We start from the raw sequence: 26062 nt of genomic DNA, 5'->3' as shown, positions 1-26062 counted from the left end.
AAGAACTGCATAGTAATAGAAGCCATTCAGTTTTATTCTCACCTTTTTACAGATGGTTTTTATTTGCTTTAGAAGCACATTAAAATGATTCAGCAAAAGATCTAAAGCTTTTTGGTTTCCCCCCTCCAAAACTGCTCCTCCACCAGCATTAGCAGTACAGGCCACACTCAGGCAGGGCTTCCCAGTCACCTCCCTGATTCCAGCCTGCCGGTATGAAGTGATTTCAATATCCTCGATTACGGAGTTTGAAGGTGTTTTTTTAATTCACTGCTTAAGGCCGTCTAGCTATTCTGTTGAAAGAAACTCTGGACGCTTTGTTAACAGTCTACTGAATTCAGATGTTTATGCCATACTAATTAAAATCGCATGAAAATGGCAGGCTGCCCGCCGTGAGTGCACATGCGAATGGCTGGATGCGCTAGCACAGTCCAGATGTTTCCCACTGAGCACCGTCCACTCGAGCAGTCTGGGTTTCAGAGAAAACCTCAGTGAATCACCGGACTCATCCTCGAGATGAATGAACTGAACTACAGTGGCTAGTTTGGACAAATTTAGTAAATTTGGGAGTTTGAGATTTGCAAATGTTAAAAATAGTTAGAAAATAAACTTCTTCTGTATAGCACAGGGAACTGTATTCAGTATCTTCTAATAACCTTTAATGAAAAAGAATATGAAAATGAATATATGTATGTATGTGCATGACTGGGACATTATGCTGCACATCAGAAATTGACACATTGTAACTGACTATACTTCAATTAAAAAAAAGAATACCACTTAAAAAAATTTAGTATCTGAGGTTATGAGAGCAAAGTATTAACATATTTGTCACTTAACAAATCTGCGGGCGTCCACTTAGTAGAACCAGCCTCACGAGGAAGCAGAAGGGTGTGTGCCTACATCTCTCATCCAACTCTCCAAAATCATTCAAGCACCAGTGAGTCATGAGTTTGATTATTTCTTGGACTAGCATTAAAATGCAAATATGCCAAAGAATAACAAATCCTAAGGGATTATCAACTAACACATTACATGGGATAAGTTTATAAGACGCCTTCTAATTATGACCAACAGCTGACAGACACTAAGCAACTCAGGGCAGCAGTTGGAGGGCCAGTACGATCAACAACAGAAATGCTAAGGACAAGCTTTGCCTAAATCTGGCCTGGCACAGACAAAAGCTCTGTTTCTGCCATTAAAATATCAATCCATCGAATGTGACTTCTTTTATATAAAAGCCAATTGATGACTGTTGGTATTTAGTTTATTATTGATAACCTGTAAGACAAATTCTCAATCCAAGTGTATCATACTACCTAAGTCTAGTTCTGTGGAAACTGCAACAGAGCAACTCACAAGTCACACTGGGGACAGAAGTGTCTCCGATTCAGCTAAACCCACTTACTGTGTAGGATGGAGACCTGTAACCACTGCCTGCATCCACCTCAGCTAGTACCTCAAACATGGTAAGCGGTATGGCCCATTTGCTGGAGCTCAGCAAGTCAGATGATTGAAAGTGAACAACACCTCTCCCTAAGCCTAATTGAGGAAATATGATAGCCCCCAAAATATCAACAAAATGCCAGCCCTCACCAAAAGTGGTATGTGGAATAAATCAGACAGCATCACTCTATCTGTGTAAAAAATCATGGTGCTTCCTGACCCCAGGATAACATGTGCAGTTCTAGTCACATGTTTCATAAAAGCAAAGCTGGAGAAGGTTCAGAGACAGACAACTAAAGCAAGCAAGGTAAACTGGACAAGGGCTCTGTTAAATAGGGCAGGCTGGGAAGATAAAGATGATGAAGGCTGAGTTTACAGTCCTACTGTCAGGAACCTCCGTTTGGATAAACATAAAAGTGATCAACAGTATGAATTAGATGAGCAGGTACTCAGATCTGGAAACATCAGATCTAAGAGATACCTTGTGACATGCAAAAAACAGACAAATCAGAATAATGGAGGTTTAGCAAACTCCCAACACTTGATGAAGTTAGAAAGATATGGATGAAAATATAAAGAGACTCAAACATTTAGATATCCTCATGGATAATCCAGCCCTCATAGTTTTTAAGGAAAACATGAATACACTGAGGCACAGGCCTGATACTGTGAGGGTACCTGGAAAAGCAACTCTTGTCTCCCCTGAGGATGTCCAGTGGGTCTCCATCAGGGCTGGAGCCAAATAATTCCATCCAATACGGTAACCCTTGTGACTCTCAAGAAATTATGGCTAATTAAACATTGGGAGTGAGAGAACTTTGAGGAGGAAAGGGTAGAATTTACCCAAGTTACATTTTTCCCAGAGCAAATTACCGTTTGTTCATTGCCCTCTCCTGTTGCAGGCTGATAGGTGATTCTGTATTTCTGCACACGGCCACTAGCAGGATCCCACTTAACAGTCAAGCTGTTAGACGTTGCATTGTACACCTGAAGGTTTCGTGGGCCACTTTTGGGAGCTGAAAAAAATGATTGAGAAACAGAGTAAACACACTGAGCCTCCTCTGAGGGAGCTGCCTGCCCCACCCCACCCCCGAATATGCATTGTGGCCAAGGAAATCAAGAGAGTTGCATATTTCCAGATTTAGAACTAAATTTAACCTCATGATAAATGGTGGTCATTGGATCTCAAAAGACTCCTTCCCAAATAGTAGAAAAGCAAAGTTTTTCAAGAAAAACCAATTTAAAAGAGGTCCCAATCAACACCTTACAATTTAAAAGCAGAAAGCCTGTTTGCCATGGATTTTATAACATTTTTCATTCATTCATTGGTCATTCATACAATCAGCAAATAAAAATGCGTACCTTGCGTTGTTAAGGGTATCAAACGCACTAAAAAAAAATTGGGGGAAATGTTACTAATTCAGCTATAGCTCTGTTTTGCCCATTTTAAAATAACAACATCCTACTGAAAGCTGTACACCTACATGTGCGCTCACTGCCAATCAGGTCATCGCTTTCTGATTCATCAGGATAAATGGCAGTAACAGAAACTTCATAGAGAGTGTTCGGATTCAGGTTTTCAAACACCAAAGTATTCTCATCTCCATTTAAGATGGTCTTAGGGAAAGATGAAAAAAACAAACACACAAGATTAAGTCACCATGTCTATCATACACTCAATGGCGGCTGGTTGACATCATTTAGCTAGATGTTCCTCCTGCACTGGTGCAAGCCATGAGCCAAAATGCCACCAGCAGGAAAGGATGCTTTTCAGGCAACAGAGGCAATACATATTTCAAATAAGTTTCCCTAAGAGAAAGAAAGAAAAGAAAAGAAAAAAAAAGAAAAGAGAAGAGAAGAGAAGAGAAGAGAAAGAAAGAAAGAAAGAAAGAAAGAAAGAAAGAAAGAAAGAAAGAAAGAAAGAAAGAAAGAAAGAAAGAAAGAAAGAAAGAAAAAGAAAGAAAGAAAGAAAGGGAGGGAGGGAAGGAGGGAGAGAGGGAGGGAGGGAGAGAGAAAGAAAGAAAGAAAAGAAAGAAAGAAAGAGAGAGGGAGGGAGGGAAGGAGGGAGAGAGGGAAGGAGAGAGAAAGAAAGAGAGAAGGAGAAAGAGAGAAAGAAAAGAAAAAAGAAAGAAAGAAAGAAAGAAAGAAAGAAAGAAAGAAAGAAAGAAAGAAAGAAAGAAAGAAAGAAAGAAAGAAAGAGAAGAAAGAAAGAAAGAAAGAAAGAAAGAAAGAAAGAAAGAAAGAAAGAAAGAAAGAAAGAAAGAAAGAAAGAAAGAAAGGAAGGGAGAAAGAAAGGAAGGGAGAAAAAGAAAGAGAGAGAAAGGAAGGAAGGAAGGAAGAAAACGGGAAGAGAAAGAAAGAGTTAACACTACCTCCATCTTATCTGAGCTTCCAGAAGGTGCCCAGGTGATTCTGTAGAGAGACACATCAGAAGCTCCGTGATCCCACGTCCCTCTGAAACTCTCCGGTGTCACGTCAGTAATCTGCAGGTTTGTTGGGGCCGGCACAGTGTCTGTCGTGAGAAAAGGCAGGATGACATTTTTGGAGGTGATCTACAAACTTCATATAATCAACCTCCTTGTTCTAGTTTAATGGACGTGGGGAAATTGGCTGATGACGCGGCCTAGAACCAAGTATTCTACCAATTCAGTTCATTTGAAAGTAAATATGAGACGGAGCTCTGAAAACGGCAAACATTTTGTGGATATAATAGGTTACTAGTTATATTCTACTAAAATGGTGATTTTTTTTTAAAGTTAGCATTTAGTTAACACTATTCTAACTCAGTGGTTTTTAATCGCTTTGCACCTCACACTTTTGGGGAATCTAAGAAAAACCATGGACTTCATCACATGACAATACACATCAAGTGCAAACTTTAGTCCACAATATAGAGAGTGCATGGACCTTTGTGGTCCATAAAATGTTCTGATCTAAGTAATTCACACATAAAGTCTTCCTATAGATCACTCACCTTAAACACAACATGCAGCTGCCTGTACTGACTCTATCCAGAGACAGGAATAGCCCCGCAGTGCTGATGACAGCTGAAATCCCAATTAACAGCCCTGCTACTGACCAGTCGTCTAGTTAGTTTGCAGCTCAAGCAATCTGGAATGCCTGCCACCAGTTCGGAGGTTTCATTGTCAATTATTTATCTCCTGGTAACCAAAGCCAAATACACAAAACCCAGAACCATCAAAAATTTTGTTTCTAATAATTACAATGAAAAGGCTCATTGAGACCAAGAGACTGGTACCACTTTCACAAGCACAACTGCAAAACAAACCACCCATTTAGAATGCACTTTGGATGTATCTAAAGGTTCTCAGGAAATTCTAAGGATTACAAATATACATTGAGAGTGTCCATTTGGTATATGAAATGACCTGCTTCAACTTGTCTTTCTTCTCGACTTTTTCTTCTCTTGACCACTCCTGCTATGTTTATGAAAAACCTGTCATCTGCTCATACGGACATACTTCCACCTCTAGCTTCTACCCTTCCAGGTAAGAACTGGTGCCAAGAAGGCAACTGAAATTTCTAAGAGATATGACATGGGCAGAAAAGAGCAGAAGTGGGTACTGTCTGATGCTCAGGACCAGGCTGTGACGCCTGACAAGATATCTTCATCATGTAGAGACAGCAGGGCACCGAAGGAGAAGCGTCTAAGCATTGCACAGGAGCTGCTGGATAGGAAGTATAAATTCCAGACTACAGCACTGATCCCACCTCTGGCTTCCTGGGTGAGGCTGGGCAAGTCATTTAAATTCTCTAGACCTGTGCTGTCCACCATGGTAGACATTGAGTACTGGAAATGTGGCATCTGAATTTAGATGTGCTGTAAGTGTAAATTAATACACACTGGATTGCAAAAAAAAAATTATTACCAAAAAGATGTGAAATACCTCATTAATGATTACAATGCTGATAAATACTGAAATGATAATATTCTGGATATGTAGGGTAAATTATAACACATTATTAAAATTCATTTCATTTTTCTCTTTACTTTTTCTAATGTGGCTACTAGAAAATTTTAAGTTACCTCTGCAGCCCCCATAATATTTCTTGGGAACCTAGCTGGTACCAGACCTCAATTTCTTAACCACTACTGAATTAGGAAATTATATGCTGAGCACTGAGCCGGAAACTGGAGACAAATTGAGCAAAATAAACATGTCTCTGCCTTCATTAGGAGGGAAAAGTCAAATAGATAGAATAAGACCAGCAGGTAATGATAATTGGGTTAAATACTATGCAAGCATCATGAGCAGGAGAGAAAGGGACATTCCTTGAAGCGGCCCCAGAATGGAGCAGGGAAGCTGGGGCCCAAGCAGGTGCCCAGCATCTCCCTAACCTTTCCACTGCAGAAGTCTGCCCTCCCCCTGAGCACCACACACCCCACCTTCCTTTCAGGATCTCATGTATTGTTACCTTTTATCTCTGCAACAAAATCACGGACTACTGAGGGCAAAGACGCTTAGATTTTTGTTAGCCCTGATAGCACTTTACGTATAAGAGGATCTCAAAAAATCTGATAACTAGTGCGTGGTTTCCAGAGACGATGTCCAACACACATCAAGAATATGCTTTCTCCCCACCCCCCTGCACACACACACACACACACACACACACGCACACACACATATACACACAGCACTCAAATATCTGGAAGATGAATGAGTGACGGTGGCAGGTAGAATAATAAAGAAATTATCATAAAAGGAACAGACATAAAGATAGAAGATGGGAAGAAAATAAGTGAAAAACAGTCTAGGAACCAAACATTATTAAATCTGGGCAAAAATAACATGAAGAAATGAAGTAACCAAGGCGGTTCAGTGACACGCGCACACAGCGTCATTTCCCAATGATCAATAAAGTGCAAGTTCAACTCACGGGTAGTTTCCTGAGCAGTCACTGGGGGAGACTCCCCCTCGTCATACACTGCAGAAACGCTGACTGTGTACACGGTCTGTGACAAGAGGTCTTTAAGAGGCGTGCTGGCCGTTGACCTGTCCACCTCTACCTATAAGAGAGCCAAAAAATGTATGGGCTAGAGCCGTGTCTAGCTCATTTACTATCTGGTAAATGATGACTGCCTAGGCATTCAAACAACCTAATCACTCCCCCTGTCTCCCTTTACATCACTGCCTTACTTCTCTCAGAGCAAGTCTCCTGTGCATTAGCTTGTTTATTACACACAAGAACCTTGTGAGACCCAATGGTCAATGGTTATTGTACCACTTTTGAAACTGAAACCCGGAATGAAATGAACATGTTCACGTGTATAAATGAGCTTTTGGACAATCCAAGGGAGCAGTACGGGGTCCATAACTGGGTGATTACAGAAACTATCTCTAGCTTCCAAAAATGCCTCTGAGATCCTCACATGAATGTCCCCTCCGGCAAACATGAATTTTAAATCCATTCGCTGCTGAAGCCCCTTGATTTACTCCCACTTGGAAGCAGGTTGTCATGGAAACAGCTCTCCACCCCCAACATCATCTCAAAAATGGTCAGTGCCAAAGGGACACTCCCGTAACGTTCTATTCATACTTCCCCTTCGTCCTACTCAACTGTCCTGTCATCCTTATACCTGACAAACTACCCCACCTCTTTCCTGCGTCTCCTTGTTAGCTCTCATTTTTAGAAACATTACTATGACAATTTTCAGTCATTCATAGAAGGCAGAGCACCAAAATAGGCATCTGGATGAGAGGGAAACACCATCTTGATTCTACAACTCTTCATCTACTAAGCGATGATGTTTTTGAGATTAGTATTACACAACAAAACATTTCTAAACAAAATGTGAGACAGTCCAATATATTATCAATATTCAAATAGTGCTTTATTAATATATAACAAGTTTTCAACACTAGATCAATAAAGTGACAAGTATGCAAAATATGCTATCATCCATGCTTGTTTAGATTCTTTTGTTGACCCTACTAGGAAAACAAACATTTCTAAACCAATTTTAATCTCAACCTACCTCTTTGACATCCTCTTCTGGTGTTTTGTAGCGAACAATATATTTACGCACTCTTCCAGGGGCGGGATCCCATAAGACATTCATTGTGCTGTGAGTCACGTCTCGGAGTTTCAGGTCTCGAGGACTGGGCAAAGGCACTAGAGATGCACGAGAAATTAGGTCCAGATGAAGTTCTCAACCACAAAGCTCTAAAGCATCCACACAAGCTTTCAAGAAGTTGTTTGGAGAAAACTTAAAGATGTGCAGCAAAGTAACTAACACACTGGTTATGATGATACAAGTGCCACGATTCTACCAGGTACAGCTGAATTCTTCTTAAGAAGGCTTCTCAAAAATAGAATAAATTTAAATTTTTATTACGACTCTAACTTCTCATTTCTATGTTAACTTTCTCCCACTCTATTGAAATAGGTTCTTACTTGTTGCTCAGCTGTAATAAAGCATAGTTCACCATAAACGTATAGCTCATGTTTCTTTACCAGATAGTTAAATCAGTTAAGAGAGAAATCAACATCAGAGATAGACTCCCTTAAGAACGTGATAGAAAAACAAATGGTTATAAGAGTGAAGAATGAAGATGAGCTGAAATTCAGCACAGAAGGCTAAATGGTTAGAAGAAAATCCCAATGAGAAATTTTCACTAAGTCAAACAAAGAATGAGGAGGAAGATAACTAATGAAGAGTTTTTCTTTTTTGCATGGAAATTATTTTATTTTCAATTTTTAAGCAAATTTATTGTGGTATAATTTCACCTCACCAAAAGCAATTGTAAGACACCACTAATTGCATACATCTCAAAATCAGGCATGTTTAATATGGAAACATAAATGCAAATCCTAGAATCAAAGTTAAGATGCTGCCACAAGTCTAGAAATAATCTTGATTCTCAAATCTGATTGCCATAATAACCCTATAATTTATGCATAAAATATCAAATTATTGTTAGCATGATCGGGTGAAAGAAAAAGCCTAATGATTATGTTCAGAGCAATAAGGGAAGAAGGAAAACTAGTGATGTCTTACAGGTGACCTCCTTTGCCGTGACAGGTTCGCTGGTGAGGTCATACAAGACGGCCCGGACCGTGACTGCATACTCGGTGTTGGGAAAGAGCTCACTCAGCTGCACATCGTTCACTGTCGGCCCCACACGCATCTGCAGATGGACATGACGAAGGGAAATAACATATTCAAATTAAATGTTTCCACTAACTGGGGACAGCCAGCTACACTGATTTGTAACTGCTAAATTTTATTTTCTTTTCCATTATAGTTTATTACAAGATATTGAATATAGTTCCCTGTGTGTACAGTAGGTCCTGTTGTTTATCTCTTTTATATATAGTAGTGTGTGTCTGCTAATCCCAAACTCCTCATTTATCCCTCCTCAACTTTCCCCTTTGGTAACCATAAATTTGTTTTCTATGTCTGTGAGTCTGTTTCTATTTTGTAAGTAAGTTTATTTGTATCATTTTTTAGATTACTCTTGTAAGTGATATCATAGGATATTTATCTTTCTCTGTCTGATGTACTTCACTTAATATGATGATCTCTAGGTCCATCCATGTTGCTGCAAATGGCGTTAATTCTTTTTTATAGCTGAGTAATATTCCATTGTGTGTGTATATGTGTGTATACACACATATAAATACATAAATATAATATATACATACACACATATTCTGTTACCAGTCCATAAACATGCATATAACTGCTGGATTTTAACACTTTTATTTTTCATTTCTCTGAACTGCTTTCCCTTTTTAATGCTAATGTTTGCTAAGATGTGTGACAAGCCACAAATCTAACCTTCTGTTTTTCTATTTTGCATGTAAAGTTATAAATGAGTTCATAAATAACTGCCATTTCATGGGGACTCTTAAGCAGTGCAGTTTCAGACAGACCCAACAATAAAGAAACAAGTATCTCTCACCTCTTTGGGTTTGGTCAGCTCTGTGGCGTTGAGGGGTTCATATAACAAGGTGTAGCCAGTAGCCCCTCCTACTGGCTGCCATTGGACATGCATGGTGGTAGAGCCAACGTCATAAAGGTTGAGGCTGACTATAGGGACTTGCACTGTTGGAATATAAAAGCAGACATCAGTCTAATTCCCCTTACTCTGCTAATAATCATTGTTTCCCACTTAATTATTGATATTTGTATTGCTAAATAGAGAAGAGGTTGCTGTGAGAAATCCGTGGGAGTTAATATAATCCTTTTCTTTCCCCCAAAAAACCCAATCTCATTGTTTATCTCCAGCTCATACTCAGGACTCCATGTTATAACTATTTCATAGAGAGAAGAAGTTTAAATTTAAAACAGCATTCCAATGAGTCTATGTGGCAGCGAAAACAGAGACCAACCTCCTGAGATCTCAATCTCTTTTTCTGGAATGTCTTTCAGTTGATGATTTTAGATTTTCAATCATAGAATTTCATACATAAAAAACCAACACAGTATTTCATTTCATCTTTCTTTTAAAAAAAAAATTTAAATGAGAGCACCATATACTAATAAGGTAAACTCAGGGGATGACGGGCTTTTTGAAGATCAGCCCATGAGGCAGAATAAAAAGTTTAGAGTCTCCTCTCCATGTAACACCCACACAGCTTTCTATTTTTTGTCCAAAGATTAAGTTAAAAGTTGTAAGGAATTATCTGATTAATCCTGCCCATCATGAAATACATTATTTCCCACCTCTGATGGTCTAATATGAAAGGAAATAAGAGAAGATATAAGGGCCTAAGACTGGGAAGTCAGCAGAGTCAGTTCTTGCCTTGGAGAGAGTTACGCCCACTCCTTCCTCTTACAAGTGGCCTCCCTCCTTCCCGGAGACCAGACAAGAAGATAGGAGAAGGAAAGGGTATTTTCATGTGGCCTCAGAAACCCTACAGGGAAGCAGAGTGAGGAACACCTTGCCCAAAAGCTCTACTCAAAGCCAAAGCCATTGGAACTTTTCTAGCAAAGGCCAGAGTCCAAAAGCCAGGGTTAAAAAGAGGAGATCTCACTGCCAGCATGAAGATCTGGCCACGTGCAGCACTGAACCCGGTCACTCCCGCACAGCTGCTCTTCCAGACAGTCCTAGACCCACTCCCCACATGGTCTCCTCCCTTAAGAAGTGGAGAGCTCCTTGTAGAAAGATCATGGCAAGAGTAAAAGCCATATAGTTTTAGGGGTCTGAGCAAATGAGATTTGGGATGTTGAAAGCTCTGATTTCATTAATAAACTGTAAGTAATTCTAAAAACATTAAGGAAAAAGTGGGTAACAGAGAAAGGTACTTTTCCCTGTGAGATATCTGTGGCTGTGACTACCCATTCCACCACTGGGGACCCGTGATGGCAGGACCAGCCAGTAAAAGCAGAAAACCACATGGTATTTACTGAGCACAAACAGCACACTCAGTAAATGTGCGTTGAATGGATACTGAATAAAGGAATGCTTACGAAGGCTGGCAAAAATCTCACGTGGGCTGTCACCTCTTTATCTTAAAAAATAAAACAAAGAGAAGATATTTGTTAAAAATCAGACTTACAGGTTTTTTCTGTGCCCTTTAGAGGCTCACTGTATTCATCTTCCACCACTGAATACACGTTAACGACATACTCTGTGTCGGGCTTCAGATCTTTCAAGACTGTGCTGCTTTCTAATCGGCTCACATAAAACTAGGGGGAAAAGTTAAAAAATAAAAACAACTTATGTTATCATCACTTCCCTCTTTTCTACTATAATTGCATTGCAGAACTTAACTGCAATGAGCTTAGAAATTAGATTTTAATAAGGACCTTGTCTTTTGTTCTTGGAAACCACCAGATTACAGTGAGCTCTTGGACAATTCACACAATTTATTCTCCCAGCTGTTGCTTCCTTATTTGTAAAATGCATGGGTAAAACTAGATCATCTTCAATGTTCCCTTCCTCCTCTATGATTCTCGTATAAATTCATGAATAAATTAAACATCCTCTAACAAAATTTTAATTAAAAATCATATTGCTACTCTGCAATTCCTAGAAACCGTAAGAATTTAAGCCAAGCTCTTTCCCTCTAATTAAGCCCAAATAGAAGTGCCTGCCTAGCAAGAAATGGAAAGCACTATAGACTCAGTTCGGCCCCCTCTCCATCCCACTTACTCCTCACCCAGCACTGTTCTCAGAGTCCTAAGGAGGAGCACCCACTCTCTGGATCAGGGAGGAGGGGTCTGTAGGTGGGGACTACTCACTTCTTGCCTCTTCCCTCCAGAAACTGGGTAGTATTCCACCTTGTACCTATCCACGCTGTCAGAAGGAGGGGTCCAGCTCACTCTCAAAGAACGATGGGTTCGCTCAGAGAGGACTAGGTTAGAAGGCGCTTCCAAGTCACCTACTCGTGGAAATAAAGTACATACGCTTTTTTCATTGTTAAGCAAGGTGATGACATTTAAATTAGGTTGAAATAGTGGGGAGGGTATAGCTCAGTGGTAGAGCATATGCTTAGCATGCATGAGGTAGCTGGGTTCCAGCCCCAGTACCTCCACTGAAATAAATTCAAAAACAAACCTAATTACCGCCCCCCCCAAAAAAAACAAAATAAAATAAATTTTAAGTCATGTTTAAAAAATTAAAAATAAAAAAATAAATTAGGTTGAAATGATATTCCTCACCATATTTCAAGCTTTTACACACATTCTTTCACATACTAAATAGTCACAGTAAATCAGTTTAGAGGCCTAATGCCCAGACGTCCTCTCTGAATGGACCGTCAAAGGGTTCCTGAGCCTCAGAAGACTCAACCTGAGCTCACTGTCTCTCATTAAAACTTACCCCTGCCTTCCAAATGGCGCCACAAGTTTATCAGTTACCTAGAACTCAAAACCGCTGAATCATCCTTGAATACTTTCTCCTCTCTCTAACCTGGCACATGTATCAATGAATGACAACTGGGGTTCTGACAATTCCACTGCCTCTATCACTGCTGGCACCACCCAAGTTCACTGCCCTCATTATCATTTTGATTATTTATATTCATGTCTTATCTCCTTAACTATAAGTTATGCTCTGTGAGGACAGAACTGGTTTCTTATTCATGTCTAGTTCCCTAACAAGATCTAATTCAGTGATAAAAGAAGCTAACCATTTTCTCATCCAAAACAGAGGAAGAACAACCAAATTTTCTAAAATTTGGGAACATTTTACTGCCTGTGATTGTCTTCTCTGTGGGTAGATATAGGTGAAATGACCAACATAGAAAAATATTTGGAATAAATATTAACGAAAATAGAAATATTCAGTTCAATATGACCATTAGAAAGATGTCCCAAATAATAAGAATTAATCCAATGACTCCATGAGCATGGCAATTCATTTTCATAGAAACCCGTTCTACTTTCTTTGTAAGCCAAAGCTGGGAAAAGCATTTGCATTCTTAGTATCCTAACCTTAACTGTACCAAATTATCAAGAAATTTTACTGTCTGGGAAACTAAATGGATGCAACGATTATATAGCTGATATTAAAATATATATAAAAACAGAAAATAGAAAAATAGATAAAAGACGTTTTCATCTCCACTCAAAGTTCTCTCCAACTAAATAAAACTACAACTCTCTCAGCTAACCCAGAGCCAGAAACCTACAATATCTGGCTTCCTGGCTGGTCTGTTTCTCCAGGGAAAAGGTTAGTCTGTTGTTCAAAATCCAAAAAGAAAATCTGCAAAACTTTGGAGAGAGAAATACAAGAAAGAACATTCCAAATAAATGTATCCTCAGTACCCAGAAGACATGACCCACTTCTGCCACTGTGTTTGTTAAACTCACTCCAACTTTCCAAAACCAGAATAAATTAGTGAAAGACAGTCTTTATCATAATCTACATATATTTAAAAGAAATTTTTCTAATATAATAAGAACCATGATTTTTATCATTAATTTTCCAAAAACCTTCAATTTGGTGCTTACCATGTTTTGTCCAAAGTTTTACACAAAGACTAATCATTTCACACCATCCTTTGTCACTACAAATTCACTTCTATAATTTTATTTCTAAATCTTAATTCCTTATCAATAGCTACCTTTTTTTCAAGGACCTCTATAAACATCTTTAACCATTTGACCCTGAGTAAGTAATTTAACTTCTTTAAATCTGTTTTTCTACTGATAAAAAGAAATAATATCCTTTCTGAAAGTCCAAGCTCTAAAATTGTAATTTGTCTTTATATTTAGGGGTTACAAGTGCAAAGTACCAATGTGGTCATCTGTGGTTGGGGCAAAGCAAATCATATAAAAGACCTCCTCCTCTTCCATTCCTAATCAAAAACAAAAGGTAGCAAACTTCAGAAAACAGTAAGTCTGGGAACAACCATTTAATAGCAACTTAGGAGTTATATAGGGTGAAGATGCTTTACCAGAAAGTAGATATACACCAGGAAAGAAAGCATCTCTCTTTCTTCCCCAATCTCATTTATGGGTATGTAAGTGTGTGAGAGTGTGTGTGTGTGTGTGTGTGTGTGTGTGTGTGTGTGTGTAGTACACGCATATATACCCTCAAATAAGCTAGAAGTCATTTATAGTTCGATGGCATCAGAAAAAAAAAAAGAAAGAAAGAAAAAGAAAAAGAAAAAAAGGCAGGGACTAAACCAAATATTCTCCATTGGGGGCAGTATTCTCCCCAGAAGACATCTGGCAAATTCTGAAGATATTTTTAGTTGTCACAACTCACAGAATGCTACTGATATCCATTGGGCAGGCTCCAGGGATGCTATTAAACATCTCACAATGCACAAAAGAATCCACTCCCTCCATCCAAGAAAGAACTATGTGGACCAAAATATCAATAGTGCTGAGGGTGAGAAACCCTGGGCCAACCTTACCTGGACCTTTGACGCTGTTACACAAGTTGATGGTGAGGTCATCCACGATCTTGGAGAGGGACTCAAAATCTGCCACGTTGTATGCGTGGGTATCATCGGGATCTGTTGCAATCATCTTTAACTCAACTTCATCAGCATTTTTAATACCTTGGGAAAAAATGTATCCACACAAATTAAAAAACATGTCTCAGAAAAAAATTAACAGAATAAAGCCAATATTTCATGGGCTACACCTATATATTGGATGTTAACCAGAACATATATATGATTTTCCTCAATAATCAAATGCTTACATATCTTTAGTTATAAAAAAATAATACAATGATTACATATCTCTAGAAACAAAAAACAGTATTAACCGAAGGCTATTTTGTTTAGATTCTCCTAAGTGCTTCTAGCACCAATTGCCCACCAAAAAGTGTCTCTTCAGTGTTTTTTCTGGAAAGTAAAATAACAGATATCAAAAATAAGCATGGTGCTGTAGAAAATCAAATGGAAATTTTCCTGAATCTTATTAATAGTACATTTGTCCTCTTGATCCACAACTCTCTTCCAAGAAGCCACAGAGTTTCAGCCCGTTACAAGGTGAAAAGAAGAAAATGAATTAACTTCCTGGCACAGCATTTTGATAAATTATGTAATAGGGAAAATGTGTTTGCTTGTTTGTCCATGCTTCAGAAAATATTTTTAACTGTAAAACCATCTTCAGCACACTGGCAAGCCCTGGGGACATAGCTTGTCTTTTCAGTGCTTACCTATAGCAAACAGCTCCACGCCTTCATCCTTGAGTTTCTTTGACGGGGCCTCAACGTCATCTTGGGATTTTCCATCAGTGATGAGAACACCAATTTTTCGAGCTCGAGGCCTCATGCCAGCTTGAGTCTTGAAGCTCTGTTGGCGAATGAAGTTCAAAGCCATGCCTAGTGGGATTTTTAGAAGAGAATCCATCATTATTCAGGCACAAGCTTTGACCAAAAACAAGAGCTCAAAGCACGCCAGGCCACTTTGTCTCACCTGTGAGGGTATTGCCTCCTTTGTAAGGTAAGTTCGCCACAGCTTGCAACAAGCTCTTCTTGTCTCTGTGAGCATTTAACTGCCACTCTGTTCTGGGGTCCCCACTATACTGAGCAAGGGCTAAAATGACACCATAGGCATTAGCGTATATCAAGCAGCATAATGGAAACGTCTAAATGTCTTCAATATTGTCAGACCTACCAATCTGCACTCTTTTGGGGCCAATCTCAAAGACTTCCACAATGCGAGAAATGAAACTCCGCACAGTTCTAAAGTTTGCCCGGCCGATGCTCCACGATCCGTCCACTAGCAACACGATGTCTGCTTCAGCCCTGGTTAGACACTCCATCCCTGACGTGGCAATCGTGAGACAGCACAGAGTCAGGAGCAAGTCCTCTGCAGGGTGACTTCCTAGCCACGCCTCTGCCAACCCCGGGCGCTCAGTGTTGCTAACTGTCTCAGCTCTGAAGCTTAGCTAGGTGATTTGGGGTTTAAAATACATCCCTATGACGTATTAACCTCAAATGAGAGTCACAGGAATCATCAATTCCTCCAATAATTATTTCAGTGGAAAAGCTTTCCTTCTTCATTGACTGTATGTTTTGGCCACAACTGTTTAGAACATGGAAACTGCCTTTGTAAATTGGAATGAGCTCACAAATTCAAAAGCGGATACATGTTAAGTTGGAATGTGCAGCCATCTAACTACAAGGCAATAATAATTTTAATAAAACTTTTAATATGATCTAAAGATTAGATGTTGCTTTTTGTCTATTTTTTTAAAAACATACTTTTCCTTTTTATGCTGCTGTCTGTTTTTTTCGTATTGATTTTTATTTTGGGGGAGAGTAATTAGGTTTATTTACTTATTTGTTTTATTATTAATGGAGGCACTGGGGGTTGAACCCAGAACCTTGTGCATGCTTTACCTCTCAGCTATACCCTCTCCCTGCATTTTTCTCAACATTCAACAGTTATCAGCAGACAAGTATGAGATGAACTGTCAAAATGCATAAGCTGTAAAGATTTCAATGAGCCACAAGAATCCTTTAAATTAATGAAAGTTCCCAGTTAAGTATTACATATCTTATGAAGGATTAGGCATATAACTCTTAAAATTAGACTTTATGAAGTAAAAATATATTGTTTAAAAACCTGATAGCTATTACATTGTTCGGTTATTCATTACTTAACTTCATCATTTACTGTGTATAACAATCAGGTAAATACAGATGGTGAAGTCTGCACATTTAAAAAATCAAGAGAGAAAGGAGATAATCTAGAAAAAGGATGCAAACAAATTGAGAGCTACAGAGACAACGAGCACAAACACTGATACAGAGCTAGGGGGCTTTGGAAAGAGAATTATCCCAATATCCTCAGTGCACAAGCTACAAAATAAAAATATAAGTCAGTTAATAACATCATAGAAAAAACAACAGTACATTCAAGCAAAACAACAAGAGTTGAAACTTTCATTTATTTCATCCACATTTTCAAATGCTCTCTTTTCCAGGAGCTTATGTTACCAGCTATGAATTTTTTAACTTCTTGCCATACTTCTTGCCATTTAGCATCTGATCTTTATATTACAAAAAAAGAAAGAAAGAAAGAAAGAAAGAAAGAAAGAAAGAAAGAAAGAAAGAAAGAAAGAAAGAAAGAAAGAAAGAAAGAAAGAAAGAAAGAAAGAAAGAAAGAAAGAAAGAAAGAAAACCTCACTGAGAAAATTTCAGTGATGCTCATCACACTACAAGGGTGTCACTCGTGTACTGGACGGTACGTGAGGAGTGAGGCTTCCCAAATACAACTCCAAGCACCTAAACCTTTCTACGTCTGCTCCTGCTCTGCCCACACCTACTCTTTTTTAGCAAATGATGGAAAATATTTAGAAGGAAACTCTATCCACCTCTCCCACCTCTAAGACCGTTCAAAACTAGCTTCATGTATTTCAAAGCTGTAATCGTGGCACAAGCAGAAAAGTCGGAGCTGCCGACCTATTTCTGTAACCCAAGGCTGCCCGCTCAGCCCAAGTAAATCATTTCTAATCACTTTAACAAAATAAAACTGCCTTTCAGTCACTACAAAGAGAGAAAATGTACATTATCTACCAATTGTAAAAACTCATCTTTAAATCATACAGTACTAAGTAACTAATGCAATGCTGACAAAGCCTTAAAAAAATGTCAGCAAAAGTATGCTTAGCTGGCTGTTTGAACAAATGTTTAAGTATATAAATTATTTAAATAAATCTTAGTGTAAAACTTTAATAGTTGATTTTCATTGTATAGTTAACCTAACAATTCACAGTTGAAAAAGCTTTGTAATACTGAGTTTTCCTAGGGGATTGCAACTCAGTTTCTTACCAGAGGATAAAACTGGCATTACAGTTGTGTCAGAAAGGGTGGTCATCTCTTGCCCAACGAGTGGTGAACTTTCTCCTCCATCAAACATTCCAAAAACATTTACTTTATAGGTGGTGCCTGCCCTGAAACGTTAAAATACATAGTCTGTATGTGTAACAGGCTTGAGCGGAAGCATTTTCTTTTCGTTTCGTTAAAAACATTCATCGTGATTTACAAACTTTCACTCGGAGGAAGTTATAATACAAAACATTGCAAGGGAAGAAAAATAATTTCCATCACATTCCAGTTTAAGTTTACACTGTGAGGTGTCAAGGGAAACTAGCCTGCAGGCATTCAGAGAAGCCCAGGGGTCACAGCCCCGATCCCTGTCTCGCCTTTCCATCAGATGCAGAATCCCCAGCTGGCACTGGGCACGTCAGGGGAGCAGCAGGCTGGCACTCTTACTGCTTCAAGAAATGGGCTCTAACAAAACAATGCTTGTGTAGTTGCCCGGGAACATAAAGCACGCATCACAGTGCCTGGCCCACTGGAGGCTCGATAAATTCCATCCTCCCTATTCTGATTAAAGGAAGCAGCGAGCATTTACATGAAATTTATGAGATTTCAATATTGTTGAATGAATGGCTGAAGCAGACAAACTTTGCACCAGGCAGGGCACAGCAGTCCACTCTTTTTACCATAGTGAATGTAGGGTGCCATTCAAACGTGAACCTCCTTGTTTCCCACTGCACAGCCTGAAGTGAGACCCGGCATCAGCACCCCCCCATCCTGCCAGCTGACACGGAGCACAAAGGCCTGCCTGCTCTCTCCCACGGCCCACCCTGGCGTCTCAGCGTCAGTCACCTGGGCCTTTCCAGAAGGCACAGGAAGCCCCATGTTCCCACAGGAGGGCTGGGGACAAGCTGCTTTTGGTGAAACTGTGCAATATGGATGTTAACTTTTTAAAAGCAAGGCGTTACAGAAAAAATACCATTCCTGATCACTTAACAACAAAAATCATTAAAACATTACAATTGCTCAGGCCTGAATTCGTCTCTGAACCTGAACCTCAACTTCAGCAACACCAAGGATGAGAAAGCAACTCTGGCTGATTTTAAATAATTGAAGGGCAAACAGACACATAAGTGATCATTTGTGGAAGGCCTGCTAATTTACATCAGTTATTCAGTCTTTTAACAAAAATTGAATAAACTGCAATCCTACCTAAGTTCCTCCAAAACAACCGTGTTGTCGTATGGTCCAACCACTAGCTCCCCCAGCCTTCTGTCATCCCCCGTGGGGTGGAAGGTGACTTTGTAACCCTTCACTTCCCCGGGCGCGGGCTCCCAGGTCACCCGGAAGCTTGACATGGTCGGGTCAGATGTTTTGAGGTTTCTGGGTGACTTAAACCGAGAAGCTGTAAAGATAATAATATTTTCAAATATTGTTCATAAGTCTAGGCTTTGGGATTTTTTTATTAGCCCCTATAATAATAAGTTGGATTCAAAATATCTAAGTGATCTACACAAGAATCATCACAAAATGCTTCAAAACATATATTTATAAAAAGGGTTAAGTCAGAAAGCACAAGCTATCACACCCAATAAAAATCATCACAAGTGAGTTCTGCCCAAGTGGAAGTGTACACGGTACTCACAGTTCAGAAGGCTAGCTTAGCACGAGGACATTGATATGTAGAATCATTTTACCAGGAACTAGATTGGTAAAAACCAGGTGCTATTTAGGCATCCTATCTAACCACTATAATGTAATTCATTGCAGAATCGGTTTCGGACACTTACAAATGAACCAGATGTATTAAAATCTCCCTTTAAGATATTACACACTTTCCCAAAAAAATCTGTTATCATTTTGTACCTGTTGTGCCTGATCCTTGCCTCAGCTTCCCCTCTCCTGTCTTGTAAACGGGCAGAACTGTGATGTCATATGTGGTCTGGGGCTGGAGCCGCTTTAACACTGTGGAGGTGACTGTGGGTGGCACTTTGGCCACCATTTGTCTCCCGCCCCCACGGGGCCGATACACAACACGGTAGTTGGCAACTTTCCCAGGTGCTGGTTTCCAGGTGACTCTCATTGTGTTTTCTGTTTCTTCATCCACTTTCAAGGTTTTTGCATCTTCCGATACTGTGAAATAAAAGGAAGATTACAACGTTATACCACGCTGAAAATGTTTATGCCCACCGACACATTTATGTGAAAAGACGCTATTTGGTTTCTTAAATAGGTACACAATTCTGTTACTTAGCCTTGTGATCTCTCATAAGTTCAGGATGGCATGTGAGCCTCATCTCAGCGAGGTCACAGTAAGATGTTTTCTCTTTATCTGGCTAATAACTGAAAAATGGAAGTTCTTATTGCAAGGATTTCCTATTTGCATTCCAGAGACTTTAGTAAAGTAAACATCCATTTCCAGAGATGAGCTTTTAGAATTTTTATTATATTTCCATCTGTAAAGAATTCCTAAAGCAATCACACTGTGGGGAATACTAAAAATTATGAATATAGGGTCAGAAATATTACTCGAGTCTTTTCAGAAAAAGGTACAATGAATAAATGACTAGTCGGAGTGTCTGTAGTTAACACTATCCTTTCTGTTGTCATGTAGCACTATCAACACAGAGGAACAGGAAACTCTGACACAGAAAAATGTCTCAAGGGATCTGGAGATAAATTGGTATATGCCGAGTGGATTTAGGAAGCACTATATGGAAAAAGTGTTTGATACAAACATATTATTATTACAAATATATTATGCAAACGTATTATTTGTTAAATTTTCTTTTAATAACTATATCAGAAACAGGTCTCCAAGTCCACAAATACCCAACAGATCCCTTTTTTTCATACATAATTAGAGCTTACAAGCAGAATCATTTCATTCAGTTCAGTCATCTCAGCATTCAAAGGTCATAAGCATCTTCTACTGGGAGAGACTAAGCTGAAGGAAACTCTGGGAAGAACTTTTCTTGATTCTAAAAGAAATTTTTGTGCTCTAACTGGCAAGGACCACTTGAAACAACTAAAAAGAATCCTGAAAAAATTTCTATATATATATATATATGTGTGTGTGTGTGTGTGTGTGTATACATACAAATATATATGAACATTTTTCAGACATTGGACATTAGGCAGGACAGGACTGTGACCCCTGAGCAATGAGAAACAAATGAGAATGAGTTTGACCACTGCCCTGACTCGCTGCTTGGAGAGCGTTCCCAGCCCCAGTACGGGAAGGGAGAACTCAGATGTAGCCTGGTGGTCTCCCTTAATTGAGGAGGTGGTTTTGTGAGTCTGTGGAGTCCAAGGCACCTAGAACTCACAGAGCAAAGTCCTGCAGAGAAGACGGTGTTACTGAGAAAAAGTTCCAAACACCTGCAAAAGAGTCCTCCTTGAGTCTTCAACCCAGTACTAATCAGGGCATAGGAATGAAGAAACTACTGAAAACCAAAGAAAGAACCATCTAAAATGAGCAGAAGGAACAATTCCTGGAGCTCATGCAGGGCCAGAAATGTTCGCCCTCGCCAGAGTACAAAACCTCAAAATCTCCAGAACATTAATATAAAGTACTAGGGAGGTTATTGCCCCAGGAGGGGAGCAAAATGAGCCCTAAACTAAAGGTTTCTCTGGTCTAGCGCTAGCAGAGTTTAAAAGAAAGCTTCAAAAATATCAAACTGTTTCCAACTGAGTTAACTGCATCCCAGAACAAAGCTTAAGGGTATTGATTAAGAACATAAAAACAGCTGGCACCCAATAGAGTAAAATTCATATTGTTTGACTGCTAATAAGTTACCAGGAACGCAAAGAAAGAAAAAAAAAATAGGACCCATATTGTGGACTGAATGATTGTGTCTCCCCAAAATTCATATGCTAAAGCTTTAACCTCTATTGTGATAATATTTGGACCTTTGGGGAGGTAATTAGTATTAAATGAGGTCCGAAAGGTAGAGCCTTCATCTGATGCACATGGAATCCTTATAAAAGATGAGGAGACATTAGAGAACTTGTGTGCATGTGCTCTCCCTTCTTCCCTCCCTCCCTCCCTATCCCCACCCCTCTCCACGTGCACAGACTAAGGAAACGCCATGTGAAACCAAATTCTGCCAGAACTTTAATCTGGACTTCTCAGACTGTGAGAAAATAAATTTCTTTTTTTTAAGCCACCCAGTCAACATTATTTTATTAGGGCCATTAGAGCTGACTAAGATACTCATAATAAGAAGAAAAATCAATCAATAGAAACAGAACTAAAAACAAACCAGTGGGGGAAGTGGGTGAGAAGGGATAAATAGGGAGTTTGAGATCTGCAGATACTAATTACTACATATAAATAGATAAACAACAAATTTATACTGTACAGCAGAGGGAACTATATTCAATGTCTTGTACTGGCCTATAATGAAAGAGAATATGAAAACGAACATGTATGTATATGGATGACTGAACTATTATGCTGTACATCAGACATTCACACAACATTGTAAACTGACTTTAATTCAATTTAAAGAAAGAAAGACCCAGTGGGGTGTTTTCTGTGGACCTACGTCGTTCAAAATGCCTCATAGGGTAACCTATTTGGATTATTATCATTACCAATTGTCACAAATATTGAATAAGCTAATGTGTTTCTAACACTTTTCTAGAAAGCGTTGCGCTAAAATATGTCATCTGGCCTCTTGTTTCTATCTCTTAAACTTCTGTTCAGTGTATAATAGGGAAGAACCTTTGTATTCTAAGTTGATCACTAAAGGGATATTGCCTATAAGTTTAAATCACACATAATGGCCCATCTCTGGGAACCCCACCTCCCAGACAAAGAGCATTAAGCTAAAAGACTTTAATTTAGCTCACAGGAAACATCCTAACCAGGCCCACCTATGAATGACTCTGCAGGAAGGAAGAAATGAACACATCCCCTCTGGAACCTGATGGAAACCAAAAAAATGTTTGACTTTACTTCCTCCCTTTTTAGTATAAAAGAAACTTGAATTCTAACTCACGAAAGATGGTTCTTTGGGACACTGGTCCACCATCTTCTGTGTCTGCTAGCTTTCTGAATAAAGTTGCTATTCCTTGTCCTAACAACTCATCTTTCAATTTATTGGCCTGTCGTGTGGTGAGCAGTACGAACTTGGACTTGGTAATGAGTGGAATGATACATCTCTTTCTCATGCAAAATTCTCAAACCAGTTTCACACAATTCAGAATGGAGAAAAATGGACATATAAATCTTAGGAGTGTTAGTCCAAAAAGAAAGCTATGTTCCCAAAAAAACAGGATCCCAAGCTTAAATATGTTAATAACAGTCAAATATTGTACCTCACACCTTGAAATGCTTCAAGGTTCTAAATTATATTCCTGCCTTTTAATTAACTCTTTAAAATAAAGGAATTGAAGTTAAATAAGGTACAAATGTATCTCATACTAGTTTTAATGGGGAATTTTGGATTTTAGGGAGGAAAAAAAAAAAGCCTTGTTGGCTTCCCATAAGTAAAAAGCAAGATTTTTCAGTTCATTCTTAGGTATTGACAGGCTGTAAAATGCTGTAACACTCACATTCTAAACCCTTTCATGTTTTAGTCACTCACAAGATACTTTTTGACATCCACTGTACCTCTGCTAAACCAGCAGCCATAAACGGGAAGGCCAAGAGAAAGTTTCCCATTTGTTGGCTTTTTAGCCACAATTTGTGGTTTTCATTGTAAACAGTCTGCATACCATGTCTCTGAGTTGCAGGTGAGGGCAGGAAAAATTTCATGAAAATACTTCCAAAATGTCCCCTTGGAAGTTTATAAGGGACTCTAAGAGCATGACCTAGTGACTCTGCCCAGTTATCCACACCATTTAGGATCCATCCATCACCCAAATACACCACATCTGACTCAGATTTCTCAAAGCACTTTCTAAACTACTTTACTTCCCACAAAGAGAGCAAAGCAAAACACAGCAACAAAACCGTAGTAGAACAAAGAAAGGTTCCTGTCTTCTCTCTTATTTGCTTAGCTGTTTGAATAGTTTGCATACACTCTAAAAAAAATGTAACTTTCATTCCTGTCTACTCCATTCATAGTTCAAAAGAGACCTTTCTGTTCACTCACCTTTAAATCAATCAATTAGCCAAGAAACACTGAAAATTTCTTAGGTGCTCAGCTTCTTAGAGATGAAAGTTTATTTAGGATTTCTGCTAACATACTTGTTTCTGGCTAAAACATATCTTTCATGGAGATTTTTAATGCCAAATTAATATCTGAAGATTCAATCTTCTCAGAAGAAGAAATGATGGAGAATTTTTGAAAAAGTTTCCCTCTAAATACAAATATTTTTATAATTTCTCAGTCACATGAGTTGTATTTTTACTCTTACAAATAAATGCAGCTATATACGGCATATGTGGCCTAAATTTATAACATGTCTTCTCTTTACAACAAATGAATTTCTGCCAGAAATAGAGATGAATTTCTGTAGGATCCTTAAACCATATCAGTCATTATATTCAGACACAAGATTTCATTCACTACCATGAAAATCAATAATGTGGATATCTGAGAAATATGCTTTTTCATATATTTAAATCTCCTATAAGAAATTGCTTTGTTTTAATCTGGTTAATTCTGACACAAATTTAAGCTCAGACATATCCAACTGAGTCTGCCAGTGATTAAAAAAAGATGAATTCTTCAGGGAACTCAGACCAAAAGATTTTAATTTGGACAACTCAAAATCAGGATACAGAACTTAAGTAAAATTGTTGATGGCACTTCCCTCTCTCCTCCTTTGGCAGAAAAATTACTCAGTTGCTCCACTTCTTTCTAAAAAAGGAAATGCAAGAATGCCCCAATCTTTCCCCTTTTCCTAAAATCCTCCCAAAACAAAAGGAATAAACTTTTTTCCTATAAATTCTTGGAAATGCCCATACTTAACAAATCACTTTTTAGGAAAAAGAATTAGGAAATACCAGCACATCTTTCATTAGCCATCTGATAATAAATGACAATAGGTCATTCAAAATTTTTCATAAGAAAGAATATTAATGAGAGTAAGGTAAACCCTAGCCACCAGAAAATTAAGCAGGTTTGATTTAGTCTTACCAATAAACATAGTAAAAATAATCTAGAATGAGTCTTGGGTGTGTAATAATCATAATGTCCACAGCCATGTCATTTATCAATCACCTCTAGGGAGCTGGGCGTTATGCTTGTTGCTTCACCCACTTTTATTCCATTCACTCCTCAAGACAATCTGAGGCTGCCTTCTATACATTCAAAAACTGAGGCTCAAAGAACCTTAAATAACTTGCTCAAGGTCATTAACGTGCCTGAATTCTCTTTGCCTTCATAGCTTCTGATCTTTTTACTACTGGAGTTTCTTATCTAGTTGATCATTTCACCAGAAAACAAAAAGAGAGAGAGAGAGACAAACACAGTTCACCCTTGACCAACACCGGTTTGAACTGCATGGATCCACTTATATGCAGGGTTTTTTCAATAGCAAATATGACAGTAGAACAGGACCCAAGGTTGGTTTCACACTGGGATGCAGAGGAACCTCGGATAAGGAGGGCTGAATATAAATTAAACTCAGATTAACCCCCACATTGTTCAAGGGTCAACTGTATAGCTAGTTGGAAGAAATTCAGTATTTCAAAATTTGATATAATTTTAGATATGAAACGAACCTGAATTTAAACCACATTCATTAAAGGTCCTAATTTTTCAGTCCCCATTTATCATATAAACAGAAAAACTGCAAGAGGTTATCACCAGCTGACAGCTATTAGGTAGGACCAACACATGCCCCAGACACACTCGGAATGTTACCTACATTCAGTTGTGGCTTCTCCCCTTAAAGGTTCTCCTTCTCCGCTACTGTAAGTTGCAAATATTGAAACTCTGTATTTGGTCTCTGGCTGCAGATTTTCTATCACAGTATGAATTGCATCTCCAGGAAGATTCTTCTCTCCAGCCTCAACATCATCATAAAGCGATTTCCATGAGACCCTGTAACCTCGAACCATTCCTGGAGCAGATGTCCAATAAGCCCCAATGGATGTGTCAGTGATATCTTTAGTAATCAAATCCTGAGGTGAACCACGCTCTGGAATAGAAATTAAAGGGGGATCATTTTTTTAACGTCTGCTAGACATGTAAATACACCTTCATCCCGGTAGACATCTTGACTTGCTGGACTCAAACTCAATTATGTCTAAAGTTGTCTATGTCTTCTTTCTGAGCTGTCTGTCCTCTTCTGTCAGCAGAACACACTGATGGGATTAAACTGTAGAGTTATATCTGATTTCTGTCTGTCACCCCAGCCTCTATATATCCAGTCAGATTGTATGTCCTTCAGGATAAGAATGACATCCAATTATGAAGTACATGCATTAAAAACATTTCCAGAGGAAAAAA

At 38.8% G+C, this 26062-nt stretch overlaps 1 protein-coding gene across 4 annotated transcripts in view; it reads right to left on the bottom strand.

The window, feature by feature from the left end:
• COL12A1 (collagen type XII alpha 1 chain) overlaps positions 1-26062 on the bottom strand; it is a 112848-nt gene that overhangs the window by 52478 nt on the left and 34308 nt on the right. For 2 of the 4 annotated variants that reach the window (XM_064486940.1, XM_064486938.1), the window contains exons 14-31: positions 25479-25751; positions 19518-19784; positions 18864-19056; positions 17661-17782; positions 15499-15648; positions 15298-15417; positions 15039-15203; positions 14284-14430; positions 11660-11799; positions 10975-11104; positions 9375-9517; positions 8468-8597; positions 7445-7581; positions 6346-6475; positions 3816-3955; positions 2928-3060; positions 2806-2832; positions 2317-2459 (exon numbers count right to left, since the gene is read on the bottom strand). In XM_064486940.1, the coding sequence (XP_064343010.1) occupies positions 2317-2459; positions 2806-2832; positions 2928-3060; positions 3816-3955; positions 6346-6475; positions 7445-7581; positions 8468-8597; positions 9375-9517; positions 10975-11104; positions 11660-11799; positions 14284-14430; positions 15039-15203; positions 15298-15417; positions 15499-15648; positions 17661-17782; positions 18864-19056; positions 19518-19784; positions 25479-25751 (2690 nt within the window). The remainder of the gene's footprint in view (positions 1-2316; positions 2460-2805; positions 2833-2927; positions 3061-3815; positions 3956-6345; positions 6476-7444; positions 7582-8467; positions 8598-9374; positions 9518-10974; positions 11105-11659; positions 11800-14283; positions 14431-15038; positions 15204-15297; positions 15418-15498; positions 15649-17660; positions 17783-18863; positions 19057-19517; positions 19785-25478; positions 25752-26062) is intronic. The other 2 variants (XM_064486939.1, XM_064486941.1) reach the window with 2 other exon arrangements.

This window comes from Camelus dromedarius, chromosome 6 (assembly GCF_036321535.1).
Source record: "Camelus dromedarius isolate mCamDro1 chromosome 6, mCamDro1.pat, whole genome shotgun sequence".
Classification (NCBI taxonomy): Eukaryota; Metazoa; Chordata; class Mammalia; order Artiodactyla; family Camelidae; genus Camelus; species Camelus dromedarius.
This window is presented reverse-complemented; position numbering and strand designations above follow the sequence as displayed.